We start from the raw sequence: 16,578 nt of genomic DNA on the forward strand, positions 1-16,578 counted from the left end.
TAAATGGGTTGCGGACCCTACTATAGGCGTTCCGTTCCGGAGAATTTGCAACCTATTCTCGTACTTATTTTGACCATATAGTTCAATAGTGCACAAGGCCTTATTTTGAACTATATGGTCGAAGTGTCTGATAGAGGATATACGGATACTATCTGGACGCTTGTACTGTTGTACATCAGGATTCTCTAGCGGATACTGATTCAAGTGTTTTCGTGATGACCGGATACCCAGTACGTGGTAGTGATTGTGGAGAAGTGAGTCAGGGTGACTATGACAGTGATTGTTCAGTTGCTGAACTAGACCAGAAGCTGAGTGAAGGTGAATTCTCACTATAAAGGGAAAGAGGGGTACGTACCTTGGTACGTACGGTCCAGCTTTCATGGGTATAGCTCCTAGCCTCCACCCAACCCATGCAAGTTTATGCCTTTCAGTGAGCTGGTCTATGGTGACTAGATCATTTACTAGACTGATGAAAATTAAGAAGCACTCCCATTTCCCCACTTGTGTTGTGTTGGAACATGAATCTATGGTTGTAACTTCTGAACTTTAGGTACAGACAAGAGTTACTTCATCAGTCTGCAGCTAGTAGTGGCACAGGTATATCTGCTACCACTGAGGTTGGCTTCCACATTAGCAGATAAATAGGGTATGGCTTATAGCTAGTTGATACTTGAAGTGTAGGCTTTCTTTTTTTCATTGTTGAGAGCAATGTACCTGTCATGTGTATCCACCTCCCCACCTTGGAGTAGGGTGGGGCAGGGGATTTAACAAACTCTAGTGTCAAATTTCCTAGTGATGTGCCGATAAGAGATTTATCCCATTAGCTGATATTGAAATTAATGGCCGATACTGATCCGATGTTTGCCAAAATTTCACACATTTTTGTTATTTTATTTTTGATGAAAACAATGGCAGTAAAGTTAATCAACTAAGTAATCTGCTAATAATTACTGTTACCGATATTGCTGAAATTTGGCTGATAAACCGATTTCTGATTATTTACCAATTAATTGGTGCATACCTAAAATTTCCCAGTGCTGGGACAAAGAAGCTTGTTGAAACCCCACTACGTCCCTACCTTTAAAGAGGGATGTTTGAGTTATCTGTAAAAAGGCTTACACTAGACTGATCCCAAGTCAATCACACAGTAGCATATGGAAAAATTACAGCCTCAGAACCTCAAAAGAAGCAGAAATGTTTGTGAGGTATGCTTGACCATATCTTTAACGTTAGTGGCAAGTGATATGTACCCTTTGCTTCCTTATATGTTTAGTATCCATGACTACTTATGTGTCTAGAATTGGTATTCCATAGCAGAAAGCATGGACTTGTTTTTGCACAGATTGATGGCTTACATGTGTGCTGTACTATGGTAACAGTTGTACTATCTTGTTGTGCTCTCTTGAAAGTCTGTGTATGTGTGTTTTCTGCACAGAAATGTTTTCAACAGTTTTGCAATGCAGGTTACTGCAGTCTGCTACATAGCTATAGAATCTTAATTTTTTTTGTAACCTCTTCCATGGCCATTTTGTGTACATATGTAATGATATATGTATCAAACACATGCATGCATGCATGCAATGCACACACACACACATACACACACACGCACACGCACACATACACATTTTATTGCTGTACTTTGTATTGGTGAGGTCAAACGGAAGTGTGTACTTTATATCCATATTGTGCATCCGGCTGCACACTTCAAAGCTGCTAATCTAATCTGTGTTTGTTACACCTACATCTGTAGGAAAAGAAGTGCTGTATTAGCAGATCATGGACCAGTGGATCATGGATCATGTGAAAGGTAAAAGTACATATAATTATTTAGTGTGTGTTTATGTGGCCGTATATTGTCATACGATCACTTAACAGCTGGACATCCCTTTTTCACTGAATCTTCACAATTGTTCACCAACGCCTTGTGTAGGCACTTTGGCAAATAATGTAATGTTATGTGCTTGTACCCAATTTCTTGCTTGTTTGAACAAAAAAATTATTGTGCCCATCTACCCAGCTGTATTAGTGGGACCTGGCATTAACTGCAGCAATAAATTCCAACTGTTACTCAGTATGTTATGTTGGTAACTTAGTGGGTTAAATCCCCCAAATACCCATGCGTGTCTTCACCTATGTGACATGTTATACATAGCGTCCTACTTATTACCAGTCCTACCCTTGATGCTGGCATCTGAGCAGTGCATCCTCAGTATTCCGGTGGGCAGAGACAAAGGAACCTTACTTGCTTTAAGGGTGAATAAGCTCTTCCAACCCACCAAGAATTACCCAGAACTTACATGCACACAAGTTTAGCAAATAAAGTTTAACTAATTTCGTATAATCATTATTGAACATATTGTAGCTAATAGGCAAAAAAGTTTTGGCAACTTAGTCCCTCTAAACTCCCATTGTTTATGTCAAGTATACATGTATATATTTGTACTCTGTGTGTGTGTGTTTGTGTGTGTGTGTGTGTGTGTGTGTGTGTGTGTGTGTGTATGTGTGTGTGTGTGTGTGTGTGTGTGTGTGTGTGTGTACACGTGTGTGTGTACACGTGTGTGTGTACACGTGTGTGTGTACATGTGTGTGTGTACATGTGTGTATGTGTGTGTGTGTGTACATGTGTGTGTGTGTGTGTGTGCGTGTGTATGTGTGTCTGTGTGTGTACATGTATGTGTGTACACGTGTGTGTGTATACATGCGTGTGTGTGTATGTGTGCGTGTGCATGTACATGTGTGTGTGTGTGTATACGCGTGTGTGTGTGTGTGTGTGTGTGTGTGTGTGTGTGTGTGTGTGTGTGTGTGTGTGTGTGTGTGTGTGTGTGTGTGTGTGTGTGTGCATGTATCTCTTGTGGGTTACTTACTTGTCCTGCCCCAGGAGGATTTGTCTGCACTGACTCATAGTGCCTGAGTAGTCCCAGTGCTGGTTAACTTGATAGGCGTAACCGCCGAAGGCTTTTTGTGTGTACGTGCGTGTGTATGTGTGCGTGTGTGTGTATGTGTGCGTGTGTATGTATCTCCTGTGGGTTACTTACTTGTCCTGCCCCAGGAGGATTTGTCGGCACTGACTCATAGTGCCTGAGTAGTGTACAAGTGTCCCAGTGCTGGATAACTGGATAGGTATGACTGTGCTAGCACAGTAGGCGAAGGATTTGTGTGTGTGTCTGTGTGTGTCTGTGTCTGTGTGTGCTCACCAACCTGGTAATTGCTATAACTTCAATTCTCAGTGATACTTGGTTGTTGTCACTGTTGTTGTTTTCTTGAGAAAGAAACTTTGCATGTCTCGTATAATGGTGAAACTTTGTGCACCCACACATTTGCTTGTAAAGCACTCCTATGGGGGTCCTATCGTGTACATGAATGCTTATCCTGAGTAGTGCACAGGGGTATCCCAGTGCTGGTACCTGGGCCAGTAGGTGTGACCACACATACAGTAACCCAAATTATTTTTGGTTTTGCCTGCATGTTTTAGTGTAGTGTGTTTATGTGTGTTAGTATGTGACAATGTGAGTAGTGAAGGGTAATGATGTGGCTGTGAAGTTTTTATGTGTACTACGGTACAGTAGTTGTTACTGGCAAGGTAGCTACCATATAGTGTTGCATATGGGTCATTCCATGTCAAATCAACAAGGAATTTGGAGTCACCTCTCGGATTTTGACGAAACTTGGTGTGTTTGTAGTACCTATGGTGCTTATCACTCATGCAAATTTTTAGCTCCATACATTCCATAGTTTCTAATTTATGACCACAAATATTTTGAATATTTCATGAAAATTTGGTCCATCTCCAGTTACAAAATTGACTGCAACTTTGTACTGTGTAAATATTTTTAAACACAATTTTCACAGATTGAAGACTGTTGACTGATCTTTCCAGTGATCCCTAAATTATGGGATATCTACTTAATTATGGTTCAAAAGTACTTCATTGAAAACTTTAATCCTTTATATTTTGAAAAATGCTGCTTGAAATTTTTCACATTCTTTTGTGAATAATGATTGGGTCATTGTCTATGTTTGATAACATTTTTGTGGTGGGACCACAATGTGCTCAAGAGATATTATGAATTATGTTGTGGTATGCGGTGGAATTTGCTGTCTATTATTGCTATATTGGAGTGTACAACTCCAGTAACCACTCGTAACAAGGCCATGCCAAGTTTGTCTTAGAGAGTGAAGGTGTCTAGGTACATTGCAACTTGTATTAGTGACCGCCTGTACTGAAAGACCATCTATAAGCTGCAGTTAATTTATACTTTAAATGGATCTTAATGTATAGCACCAAAGCATCAATCTTTTCTAGCAAATCCAAAAATGGTCCTTATTAGACAGGTTGACTATAAATGAGATCATCATGCATCCATAAAGACATTAACGTTGTACCATCTCTTCAGTTATACCTTATTTATTAGGTAAAATCTTGCCATAATGCACTTACATACATATCCCAACTCTACACTATTCAAGTTACGTACATGGCTGCATAGGTACAACAGACCTCCTCAAAAAGGATATCTGGGTACCTTATTAATAGCCTCATGATCTTAATTTATAGCTGTACATACATTTTGGACCCAAGACAAGTCTGTGGTTTCTCAAAAAATGAACACTTCATCAATGGTCCAGGGAATAGAAGAGTTACACTATATACGGTAGATGCATTATTTGTACCAAAAGTTTTTATGTTATTAACACTCGCTTGCACCTCAATGCGTGATTTATAGTACTGTAATTACTAAAATTAATGGTTTTTCAAAGTATTTTGTGTTCACGTTTTGAAGATCAGTACAGGTAAAGGTTAAATATATGGTCAACATGTTTACTTCCTATGTGAGTATGTGTATGAATTTATGACTTGATCTTCAAAGTGGTCGTGAATGTACAGTAATGTAGTAATTAATTTCACACAATGAGGTACAATTAATGCATGTATATGGTAAAATCCCTCCATTGCTAGGACCATAATAAAGTGCTCATATTATAGAAGCCACAGAAGTATCTTGGTCTAAATGTATGTGTACCGCTAGAGTGGGAGTACAGAACAGGTGTCCTCGTTATCAAGGTATCCAGGTATCCCTTCTGAGGAGTTCTGTTGTATGTACCTATGCAGCCACATACGGAACTTAAATATGGCTAAGTCCACTACAGTGGGACTCAACTTAATAAAGAAGGTACTTGTGAAGAGATGGTACAACATTTACATGATATTTATGGACACGTGGTGGTCAGATCTTTAATTTATAGTCAACCTGTCTAATAAGGACCAATTTTGGATTTGCTAGAAAGGGATGATGCTTTGGTACTATACATTAAAGAAGATAACTTAACTGCAGCACATAGATGGCCTTTCAATACAGGTGGTCACTAATACAGGTTGCAATGTACCTAGACACCTTCATTCTCTAAGACAAACTTGGCAAAGCCTTGCTGTGAGTGGTTATTGGAGGTGTACACTCCAATACAGCAATAATAGCCTGAAAATTCCACCGCATACCACAACATAATTCATTATATCTCTTGAGCTCATTGTTGTCCCACCACAAAAATTTTATCAAACATAGACTATGACCCAATCATTATTCACTAAAGAATTTGAAAAATTTCAAGCAGCATTCTCAAAATATAAAGGACTAAAGTGTTCAATGAAGTACTTTTGAACCATAATTAAGTAGATATCCCATAATTTAGGGATCACTGGAAAGGTCAATCAACAGTCTTCCATCAGTGAAAATTGTGTATAAAAATATTTACACAGTGCAAAGTTGCAGTCAATTTTATAACTAGAGATGGATCAAATTTTCATGAAATATTCAAAATATTTGTGGGCATAAATCAGAAACTATGGAATGTATAGAGCTAAAAATTTGCATGAGTAATAAGCACCACAGGTACTACAAACACACCAAGTTTCGTCAAAATCTGAGAAGTGACCCTAAATTCCTTGTTGATTTGACATGGAATGACCCATATAATACCATCAATTTCACCAAATTATCAGTGTGGGTGTTGCTATAGTAACTGTTGAATACTCATTCAAATAAGTATGTACATCTTTATTTTGTAGTGCAGTCCCCTGCGTACGATGACTACTCCAGGTAAACAAACAAGGTGTGTTAAATCATGGTGTTTGGATGCCTTTACTTCTATGTATACAGTTGTCCAAGTAATTATAAAGTGACAAGAGGTTGTCTCAGTCAAGAATCCCAAAGAGTTTGTTCAGTTGGTGAGCCATTGACTGGATATGTGACCAAGTCTGACAAAACCAGGTTTATAGCCCAAAAAATGCATAATACTTAATTTTCTTTATAAGGTATAACAATTCTGTAAAGTTCCCACACAAGTGGTGGAAATGTTAATTTGTTATCATGTTCAGTGAGAAAGTTATTATTATACGTATGTCAGACTCTTGAAAAGTGGTCAAAATTTGACAGGCTATAAGCCTGGTTTTGTCAGACCTGATCACATTATATTGTACATTAGATGTGATCATTAATACCTACCATTGAAAGTGATTTGTTACTATTCAATGTGATCAAAAATTTCTTTGATGTTCTTGCTAAAATAAAGTTTCATTGAAAGTAGCTAGCAGGCTTAACACTTGTTATACTGGTTCCTTAAAATGTGTTAAATCATACGTCAAACATTTACAGGGCACCTTAGATTTCTAGTAATATGGTATTCTGAACTTTTGCGTCACATCATGTGAGGTTGAGGCAGCAAGTTGATGTACGCATGTGGTACTGACCTTATGTAGCACTGACAACTTTCAATTGCGTATTTATTATTATTGTAATGCCTGCCAATCTTGGGTCATATAGAGAATTTGCCTTATGCACACTGTAGCTTCAGTCACACTCTAATGATGTAGTTGAAGTGTGACTTACCTGTATATACCCCAATAGTACGTGGTATTTTACTGTCTTACTATATGCCAGTTATATGTGTGTCATAGAGAAGGCTACTAACAGGATTGTGAAAGTGTGGCTTGGAGAAAAGTCTCCTGCATGTGTACATGAGTTACTTACGTACTTTGTAACGATTATGTGCCATTTTCATGTGTAATTTTTTGAGTGTGTCCCCTGCATGCATTGTCTGAAACATAAGATTATTAGTTAGACGTCTTGAAATTGGTATCCGTACATAAAGAATTGGATTTGTACAATACACTAGTGAACAAGAAGTCTGCTAGCATGGAGTGTACCATCATAAAGAAGTCTGGCTTAGTGGCTTACCAGTTGTTAGCCTGAGTTTATAATGAAAGTGGCTAACACGTTATTTCACCACGTAGCTGTATTTTGAGACACCAATTGCAATGTATCAAAAATTCATAATGATCATGCATGGTAAGTACATACTGGAAATGTTTTTTAGCAACTGTCATGGCAACAGTTGCTAAGCAATTGTTGGCTGTCATGGCAACAGTTGCTAAGCAATTGTTGGCAGGGATTACCAATTTTATGAATTATGCTTTCTGTTTTTTTCCCTTACAGTTAGTTGTGGTCATGTCATGCAAGGAGAGATTGATGCAATTATTAGGTAAGCTGATACAAATAATTGCGTATGTAGACTTTAGCTTATCGTCATTGTATATTGTATAGGAGGAGAATAGCATACTCAGTTTCAAGTACCATCCGAGTTAAAGAAAATTTAAAAATAAATCATTATACAGTACTGTTACTGTCATTGTACTGTATGACTGTAGTACTTTTTTACTATTATATTATACACGAATCAATGTCACACCCCATGCACCTACCCCAGATTGGGCAGCGGGCAGGAATTTGCAAGGGAATGGTCATCCTAACTCATCCCCAGGGTAGGGGCATTTGCAACACTAATCACCATATTGTTAATGGTTCCCGAGATAAATAATACGAAGTGGTAGAGATTTAGAACTCGAAGTTGTCCCCAGGGCCTCGGTGAGTAAATTGCCTTTGCAATTCCCTGACCTGGGGTAGGTAGGGAATAACATTGATAGGTACATTATTGTACAGTTGGTGGCTCAATATTTTATATTCATACTTATTTTTATCATGTCACTACAGCAGAAAATGCACGTGCCAGTATGTGTGTAGTCTTCAGTCTTTCATCAGCTCATACACTTGTATTTATTATAATGTGACACCTACCCAATCGTAACTCATATTACTATGTACTTAATTTGCATGGCAGTATTTCTGGCTTAGCGGGAGGCATACACAATAAGCACTGTAATGCAGTATTTCAGATAGAATAAGCAGAATTTCACAGTATCTTCCCACAAATAAAAAAGTTCGCAGTTAAATTTGTATATAGAAAGAACCAATCCCAGTATAAGAATTTATAATTATCATAATAATTGTTCTGGTATTGGGCTCTGGCCATGGGTTGAATTTTCAAACAACAATATTTATGTAAAATTGTGTAATGCATATTGTCAATTTTTCTTCGTTCAGCTGTATTATTGTACATGTACAGCATGTGTACATGATAATTGAAGGTATATAGTGGGCTGATTTTGCTGGCAATCCCATAAATCATAATGGGTAAATCATAATAGACTGAATGAAGCCTATTGGTTTCGTGTTAATGGATTATAATGTGAAATTTCAAATACAAATTGTGCACTTATAACTTGACATGTACAATATTTATCCACTGCAGTGATACAGAATATAGATTATCTAACTAATGGGGTAATATCGGCTGGATTACTTTGTTATCAGTGAAACAGTCAATTATATTCCAATAGAACAATCGCTAGCTAGCTACCATTCATTATGTCTCTTGTACACAGTATGATAAACTTAGTAATACAACTTATCATACAATACAATGTGTGTTTTGTACATGTGCTAGTATGCGTGTTAATTTTAATGTACCACATGAACACTGCAGCTGTTTAATAAAAAAATTGAACAAGTATTGACAACATACAGTATAGATAATTATCACACAATAATCAAACATAATAAATTCAAAAATTAGATAGGAATCATAATTAGGCCACTCCAAGTCATACCTTAGTTTCTGGTCACTCCCTAGCCAACAAAAAGGATGCAGACGGGTGGATGATCAGGACTGTAGAATCTTACATATACACCAGTAATATATACTGCGATAACACACTGTACATGTATAGTATTATTATTTGCTCAATTTATCTTGATTTTATTAACCAACATTCTCATAGTCAGATACTTATGGTTCTGCAAAATGCACTAGGAAAATTGTTGATGGCTAGTCATACTGCTTTAAAAGAACTGAGCACAACAATGTATAGCTAAGCACTATATTATAGGAATTAAAGGTCTGCTGATGTGCGTACTGTATATAGCTATAACATGTTTTTACTTTCCAAGTGTAATGTCTCATTAGCTACATATACGCTAGGAAAGTATCTAAGTGTTCAAATGATCCATAATGACATTAAACTATTACGTACACACCAGAAAGTCTCCATTCAAATGTGAAGTCTTAGCCCACTATCTGTTTTCAGCCTTCTTTTCAGTGAACCTAGAGAAAAGTGACTGTCAAAGTTTGAATCATTGAGTGCTCCAGGCTATAGTGTTTTTCAGTTATCATGTGGGAAGTTAATGTTTAAACTAAGGTCTAAGGATTGCCACTTGTCAGTGTAGGACTATACAGTTATTTAGTCATGGAAAAGTTGAAATTTGAGCTCATCGAATGTTACCAGCTTTCAAATCAGTGTACCTGTGTTCAGTGATAAGGAAGTTGAAATTTAGAAAAGTTACTAGACTAATCATTAGAGGACTACGTACATCTGAATTGTTAGGAAATTGAAGCAATCTGATGTTATAGTTAATGCTACATATTGAAGTTACTTTGGTTACTGGTAACGGAAGCATTAATAATAGGACAAAACTACGGGGTGTATAGTCAGAAACGTAACGTTTTAGTAGTGCGGCATAATTATACCTAATATTAGAGTTAAGGGTAGAGTGACCATCCTATCAGAGTATTTCAATCTTTTGCAGTGTTAAAAAAAATCTGTGTCCTTGGTTTTAAGTACCTGTAAATAGTCCTCATAAACTGGGATTCCAGGTTTTCCATGCGGGCGGGTGACCAGAAACTAAAGTTTGACATGATGTGGCCTTAAGGAAACTGCAAGGCAGAAGTTAGAAACAAAAGTTAACACTATGTATTATATTGAAGAATTTTTTAATTTTGTTAACTGTATTGTAGTAATATTCAAATTCATTGCAGGTATATACCACGTATACACTAGTCATGATCAAAATTTCAGATGCTCACCTGAGTCACCTTATAAGCTGGTGGCTGTATTAGGCTAGATGATGTAGATTATTTTTCACAGAGGATCATACATTTGGCTCATGGGTGGCACAATTTCAGCAGATGGTGACCTGATCAGACAGACTTCACTGTGTGTACTATTACAACAGATTATGGATAACTAGTTTTAAGCCCATTGTAGAGCCAAGCAGCTGCAGTTTAACATTTTAGAATCCATGTGAGTTTTTTAGCTGCTTCCGTGTGTATAATGAAGGAATTGAAGTTGAGACTGAAGTGTTAATGTAGACCTTATACTGTACGTAGACCTGTATGCATACATGTAGACCTTTTATTTAAAAAACAAACCATTTGGCTGGTGACTAAAATTAATGCGAATCACGACATCCGTAGATCCAATAACATGCAAAATGATTAACACCAAGTTAAATATTATAAATGATGTATAGTAGGCTAGGTAATTATATGGTTAACAGCGGCGTTGAGAATCTTGCTTAACTTACGTGTACAACACTATACAACTTTATTGAGTTTCAGATTCCTTACAACTATTTTAACATACAGTACATGAAAAAGTGCTACAGTCATACAGTACAATGACAGTAACAGTACTGTGTAATGAAACATTTTTCAACTTTCTTAGAACTTGGATGGTACTTGAAACTGAGTATGCTATTCTCCTCCTATACAATATACAATGACGATAAGCTAAAGTCTACATACGCAATTATTTGTATCAGCTTACCTAATAATTGCATCGATCTCTCCTTGTAAGTCTTCAGTTTGTGACATGACCACAATTAACTGTAAGGGGGAAAAAAGCAAAATTCATAAATTTGGTAATCCCTGTCACCAATTGCTTAGCAACTGTTGCCATGACAGTTGCTAAAAAACATTTCCAGTAAGTGCTTACCATGCATGATTATTATGAATTTTTGATACATTGCAATTGGTGTCTCAAAATACAGCTACGTGGTGAAATAAGGCTTATAACTTGTTAGCCACTTTCATTACAAACTCAGGCTAACAACTGGTAAGCCAGACTTCTTTATGATGGTACACTCCATGCTAGCAGACTTCTTGTTCACTAGTGTATTGTACAAATCCAATTCTTTATGTACGGATACCAATTTCAAGATGTCTAACTAATAATCTTATGTTTCAGACAATGCATGCAGGGGACACACTCAAAAAATTACACATGAAAATGGCACATAATCGTTACAAAGTACGTAAGTAACTCATGTACACATGCAGGAGACTTTTCTCTAAGCCACACTTTCACAATCCTGTTAGTAGCCTTCTCTATGACACACATATAACTGGCATATAGTAAGACAGTAAAATACCACGTACTATTGGGGTATATACAGGTAAGTCACACTTCAACTACATCATTAGAGTGTGACTGAAGCTACAGTGTGCATAAGGCAAATTCTCTATATGACCCAAGATTGGCAGGCATTACAATAATAATAAATACGCAATTGAAAGTTGTCAGTGCTACATAAGGTCAGTACCACATGCGTACATCAACTTGCTGCCTCAACCTCACATGATGTGACGCAAAAGTTCAGAATACCATATTACTAGAAATCTAAGGTGCCCTGTAAATGTTTGACGTATGATTTAACACATTTTAAGGAACCAGTATAACAAGTGTTAAGCCTGCTAGCTACTTTCAATGAAACTTTATTTTAGCAAGAACATCAAAGAAATTTTTGATCACATTGAATAGTAACAAATCACTTTCAATGGTAGGTATTAATGATCACATCTAATGTACAATATAATGTGATCAGGTCTGACAAAACCAGGCTTATAGCCTGTCAAATTTTGACCACTTTTCAAAAGTCTGACATACGTATAATAATAACTTTCTCGCTGAACATGATAACAAATTAACATTTCCACCACTTGTGTGGGAACTTTACAGAATTGTTATACCTTATAAAGAAAATTAAGTATTATGCATTTTTTGGGCTATAAACCTGGTTTTGTCAGACTTGGTCACATATCCAGTCAATGGCTCACCAACTGAACAAACTCTTTGGGATTCTTGACTGAGACAACCTCTTGTCACTTTACTTGGACAACTGTATACATAGAAGTAAAGGCATCCAAACACCATGATTTAACACACCTTGTTTGTTTACCTGGAGTAGTCATCATACGTAGGGGACTGCACTACAAAATAAAGATGTACATACTTATTTGAATGAGTATTCAACAGTTACTATAGCAACACCCACACTGATAATTTGGTGAAATTGATGGTATTATATGCAACACTATATGGTAGCTACCTTGCCAGTAACAACTACTGTACTGTAGTACACATAAAAACTTCACAGCCACATCATTACCCTTCACTACTCACATTGTCACATACTAACACACATAAACACACTACACTAAAACATGCAGGCAAAACCAAAAATAATTTGGGTTACTGTATGTGTGGTCACACCTACTGGCCCAGGTACCAGCACTGGGATACCCCTGTGCACTACTCAGGATAAGCATTCATGTACACGATAGGACCCCCATAGGAGTGCTTTACAAGCAAATGTGTGGGTGCACAAAGTTTCACCATTATACGAGACATGCAAAGTTTCTTTCTCAAGAAAACAACAACAGTGACAACAACCAAGTATCACTGAGAATTGAAGTTATAGCAATTACCAGGTTGGTGAGCACACACAGACACAGACACACACACAAATCCTTCGCCTACTGTGCTAGCACAGTCATACCTATCCAGTTATCCAGCACTGGGACACTTGTACACTACTCAGGCACTATGAGTCAGTGCAGACAAATCCTCCTGGGGCAGGACAAGTAAGTAACCCACAGGAGATACATACACACGCACACATACACACACACGCACACATACACACGCACGTACACACGCATACACAAAAAGCCTTCGGCAGTTACGCCTATCCAGTTAACCGGCACTGGGACTACTCAGGCACTATGAGTCAGTGCAGACAAATCCTCCTGGGGCAGGACAAGTAAGTGACCCACAAGAGATACATGCGCGCGCACGCACACACACACACACACACACACACACACACACACACACACACACACACACACACACACACACACACACACACACACACACACACACACACACAGAGAGAGTACAAATATATACATGTATACTTGACATAAACAATGGGAGTTTAGAGGGACTAAGTTGCCAAAACTTTTTTTGCCTATTAGCTACAATATGTTCAATAATGATTATACGAAATTAGTTAAACTTTATTTGCTAAACTTGTGTGCATGTAAGTTCTGGGTAATTCTTGGTGGGTTGGAAGAGCTTATTCACCCTTAAAGCAAGTAAGGTTCCTTTGTCTCTGCCCACCGGAATACTGGGGATGCACTGCTCAGATGCCAGCATCAAGGGTAGGACTGGTAATAAGTAGGACGCTATGTATAACATGTCACATAGGTGAAGACACGCATGGGTATTTGGGGGATTTAACCCACTAAGTTACCAACATAACATACTGAGTAACAGTTGGAATTTACTGCTGCAGTTAATGCCAGGTCCCACTAATACAGCTGGGTAGATGGGCACAATAATTTTTTTGTTCAAACAAGCAAGAAATTGGGTACAAGCACATAACATAACATTATTTGCCAAAGTGCCTACACAAGGCGTTGGTGAACAATTGTGAAGATTCAGTGAAAAAGGGATGTCCAGCTGTTAAGTGATCGTATGACAATATACGGCCACATAAACACACACTAAATAATTATATGTACTTTTACCTTTCACATGATCCATGATCCACTGGTCCATGATCTGCTAATACAGCACTTCTTTTCCTACAGATGTAGGTGTAACAAACACAGATTAGATTAGCAGCTTTGAAGTGTGCAGCCGGATGCACAATATGGATATAAAGTACACACTTCCGTTTGACCTCACCAATACAAAGTACAGCAATAAAATGTGTGCGTGTGCGTGCGTGCGTGCGTGTGTGTGTGCATTGCATGCATGAATGCATGTGTTTGATACATATATCATTACATATGTACACAAAATGGCCATGGAAGAGGTTACAAAAAAAAATTAAGATTCTATAGCTATGTAGCAGACTGCAGCAACCTGCATTGCAAAACTGTTGAAAACATTTCTGTGCAGAAAACACACATACACAGACTTTCAAGAGAGCACAACAAGATAGTATAACTGTTACCATAGTACAGCACACATGTAAGCCATCAATCTGTGCAAAAACAAGTCCATGCTTTCTGCTATGGAATACCAATTCTAGACACATAAGTAGTCATGGATACTAAACATATAAGGAAGCAAAGGGTACATATCACTTGCCACTAACGTTAAAGATATGGTCAAGCATACCTCACAAACATTTCTGCTTCTTTTGAGGTTCTGAGGCTGTAATTTTTCCATATGCTACTGTGTGATTGACTTGGGATCAGTCTAGTGTAAGCCTTTTTACAGTTAACTCAAACATCCCTCTTTAAAGGTAGGGACGTAGTGGGGTTTCAACAAGCTTCTTTGTCCCAGCACTGGGAAATTTTAGGTATGCACCAATTAATTGGTAAATAATCAGAAATCGGTTTATCAGCCAAATTTCAGCAATATCGGTAACAGTAATTATTAGCAGATTACTTAGTTGATTAACTTTACTGCCATTGTTTACATCAAAAATAAAATAACAAAAATGTGTGAAATTTTGGCAAACATCGGATCAGTATCGGCCATTAATTTCAATATCAGCTAATGGGATAAATCTCTTATCGGCACATCACTAGGAAATTTGACACTAGAGTTTGTTAAATCCCCTGCCCCACCCTACTCCAAGGTGGGGAGGTGGATACACATGACAGGTACATTGCTCTCAACAATGAAAAAAGAAAGCCTACACTTCCAAGTATCAACTAGCTATAAGCCATACCCTATTTATCTGCTAATGTGAAAGCCAACCTCAGTGGTAGCAGATATACCTGTGCCACTACTAGCTGCAGACTGATGAAGCAACTCTTGTCTGTACCTAAAGTTCAGAAGTTATACAACCATAGATTCATGTTCCAACACAACACAAGTGGGGAAATGGGAGTGCTTCTTAATTTTCATCAGTCTAGTAAATGATCTAGTCACCATAAACCAGCTCACTGAAAGGCATAAACTTGCATGGGTAGGATGGAGGCTAGGAGCTATACCCATGAAAGCTGGACCGTACGTACCAAGGTACGTACCCCTCTTCCCTCTATAGTGAGAATTTACCTTTACTCAGCTTCTGCAGGTCTGGTTCAGCAACTGAACAATCATTGTCATAGTCATCCTGACTCGCTTCTCCACAATCACTACCACGTACTGGTCATCGCCCACCCCGGTCATCACGAAACACTTGAATCCGAGCTTGAATCAGTATCCGCTAGAGAATCCTGATCTAAAACAGTACAAGCGCCCAGATAGTATCCGTATATCCTCTACCAGACACTTCGACCATATAGTTCAAAATAAGGCCTTGTGCACTATTGAACTATATGGTCAAAATAAGTACGAGAATAAGTTGATGGAGAAGATGAGTTGGTGACGAATGCAAAGAAGTCCTTTTGTGGTGAATTCAGTCTTTGCTGTAGTTATAGAAACGGTGCTTATAGCAGGAAGAACCAGAATGGAAGGCAATTCCGACGGCAGAACCAGAGTGGAAAACAACCTGGACGGCAGAACCAGTGTGGTAGACCAGAGCTCAGAAGGACTGAGAATTACATTTTAGGTACTATAGCAGATCTCCGTGATTTTGATGAGAGATTCAGAGTTTTATAAACAAAGGCCACTCAGTTGAAAATTGAACTTTTGGCTTGATTTATGAAAGAGAAATTTAGTACTGTTGTATGTTGCAATAAGTATGGCCCTAACACAGAATTTGAAAACTTACGTGAGTGGACAAGAATCTTTTGGGTATCAGTAAAAGTGGTGAGTGTGTGTTTGTTTGACATGTTGTCTCTCAATGGAACAGCCTGACTGCTCCAAACCTAGCTACAATTTTATAATCTTCTTAAATGCAACAACTTTGTAAAGATCAGGCTTTACAGGCTCCTTGAGCCTCCTTACTTGTAAACCTAATACTAATACTAACTTTAGAATGGATTTACCATCAATTGAGCAAAATGAACACTAGTGGTGATAATTTTAGTGGCTGCATATCCAACAATTAAGTGACTTTTATAATAAAAATTTTTATTGAAAGATACACGCGTCTACACTGGAAGCAGGTTTTCAAGGCTCTGTTATGAGCGTCAGATAACTTTTAAACCTTTCCCAGG

The 16,578-nt window shown here is 37.8% G+C and overlaps 1 protein-coding gene and 1 long non-coding RNA gene across 8 annotated transcripts; one reads left to right on the forward strand and one right to left on the reverse strand.

Moving 5' to 3' along the window:
• Positions 1-50: 50 nt before the first annotated feature.
• LOC136246222 (uncharacterized) lies at positions 51-8,039 on the forward strand. 6 transcript variants are annotated; one of them, XR_010696314.1, is made up of 7 exons: positions 51-318; positions 1,754-1,810; positions 3,053-3,123; positions 6,068-6,111; positions 6,159-6,226; positions 7,494-7,539; positions 7,602-8,039. XR_010696314.1 is itself a non-coding variant. In XM_066037651.1 (6 exons), exons 2-6 carry the CDS (start codon positions 1,780-1,782, stop codon positions 7,873-7,875), a joined length of 450 nt encoding a protein of 149 aa, XP_065893723.1. In that variant the 5' UTR covers positions 51-318; positions 1,754-1,779; the 3' UTR covers positions 7,876-8,039. The 6 variants fall into 6 exon arrangements, 3 of the variants coding, with proteins under 3 accessions (XP_065893723.1, XP_065893722.1, XP_065893724.1); XR_010696315.1 differs by having other exon boundaries at positions 6,068-6,098; XR_010696313.1 differs by lacking the exon at positions 3,053-3,123.
• Positions 8,040-10,688: 2,649 nt separating this feature from the next.
• LOC136246221 (uncharacterized) lies at positions 10,689-15,822 on the reverse strand. 2 transcript variants are annotated; one of them, XR_010696312.1, is made up of 6 exons: positions 15,533-15,822; positions 14,047-14,103; positions 12,398-13,081; positions 12,289-12,350; positions 11,000-11,058; positions 10,689-10,937 (listed from the first exon to the last, which is right to left on the reverse strand). It is a non-coding gene; the product is annotated as an uncharacterized lncRNA (long non-coding RNA). The 2 variants fall into 2 exon arrangements; XR_010696311.1 differs by having other exon boundaries at positions 10,693-10,937; positions 12,398-12,441.
• Positions 15,823-16,578: the final 756 nt, after the last annotated feature.

The sequence above is a fragment of the Dysidea avara genome, unplaced genomic scaffold (assembly GCF_963678975.1).
Source record: "Dysidea avara unplaced genomic scaffold, odDysAvar1.4 SCAFFOLD_434, whole genome shotgun sequence".
NCBI lineage: Eukaryota > Metazoa > Porifera > Demospongiae > Dictyoceratida > Dysideidae > Dysidea > Dysidea avara.

Excerpts from the sequence above, each read along its gene's own strand:
- LOC136246222 (XM_066037650.1), top strand. The coding sequence starts at position 1,780 with ATGGACCAGTGGATCATGGATCATGTGAAA. Across the intron at positions 1,810-6,063 it reads GGATCATGGATCATGTGAAA|GTAGTGCAGTCCCCTGCGTA; the intron begins GGTAAAAGTACA and ends CATCTTTATTTT. Across the intron at positions 6,227-7,493 it reads CCAAAGAGTTTGTTCAGTTG|TTAGTTGTGGTCATGTCATG; the intron begins GTGAGCCATTGA and ends TTTCCCTTACAG.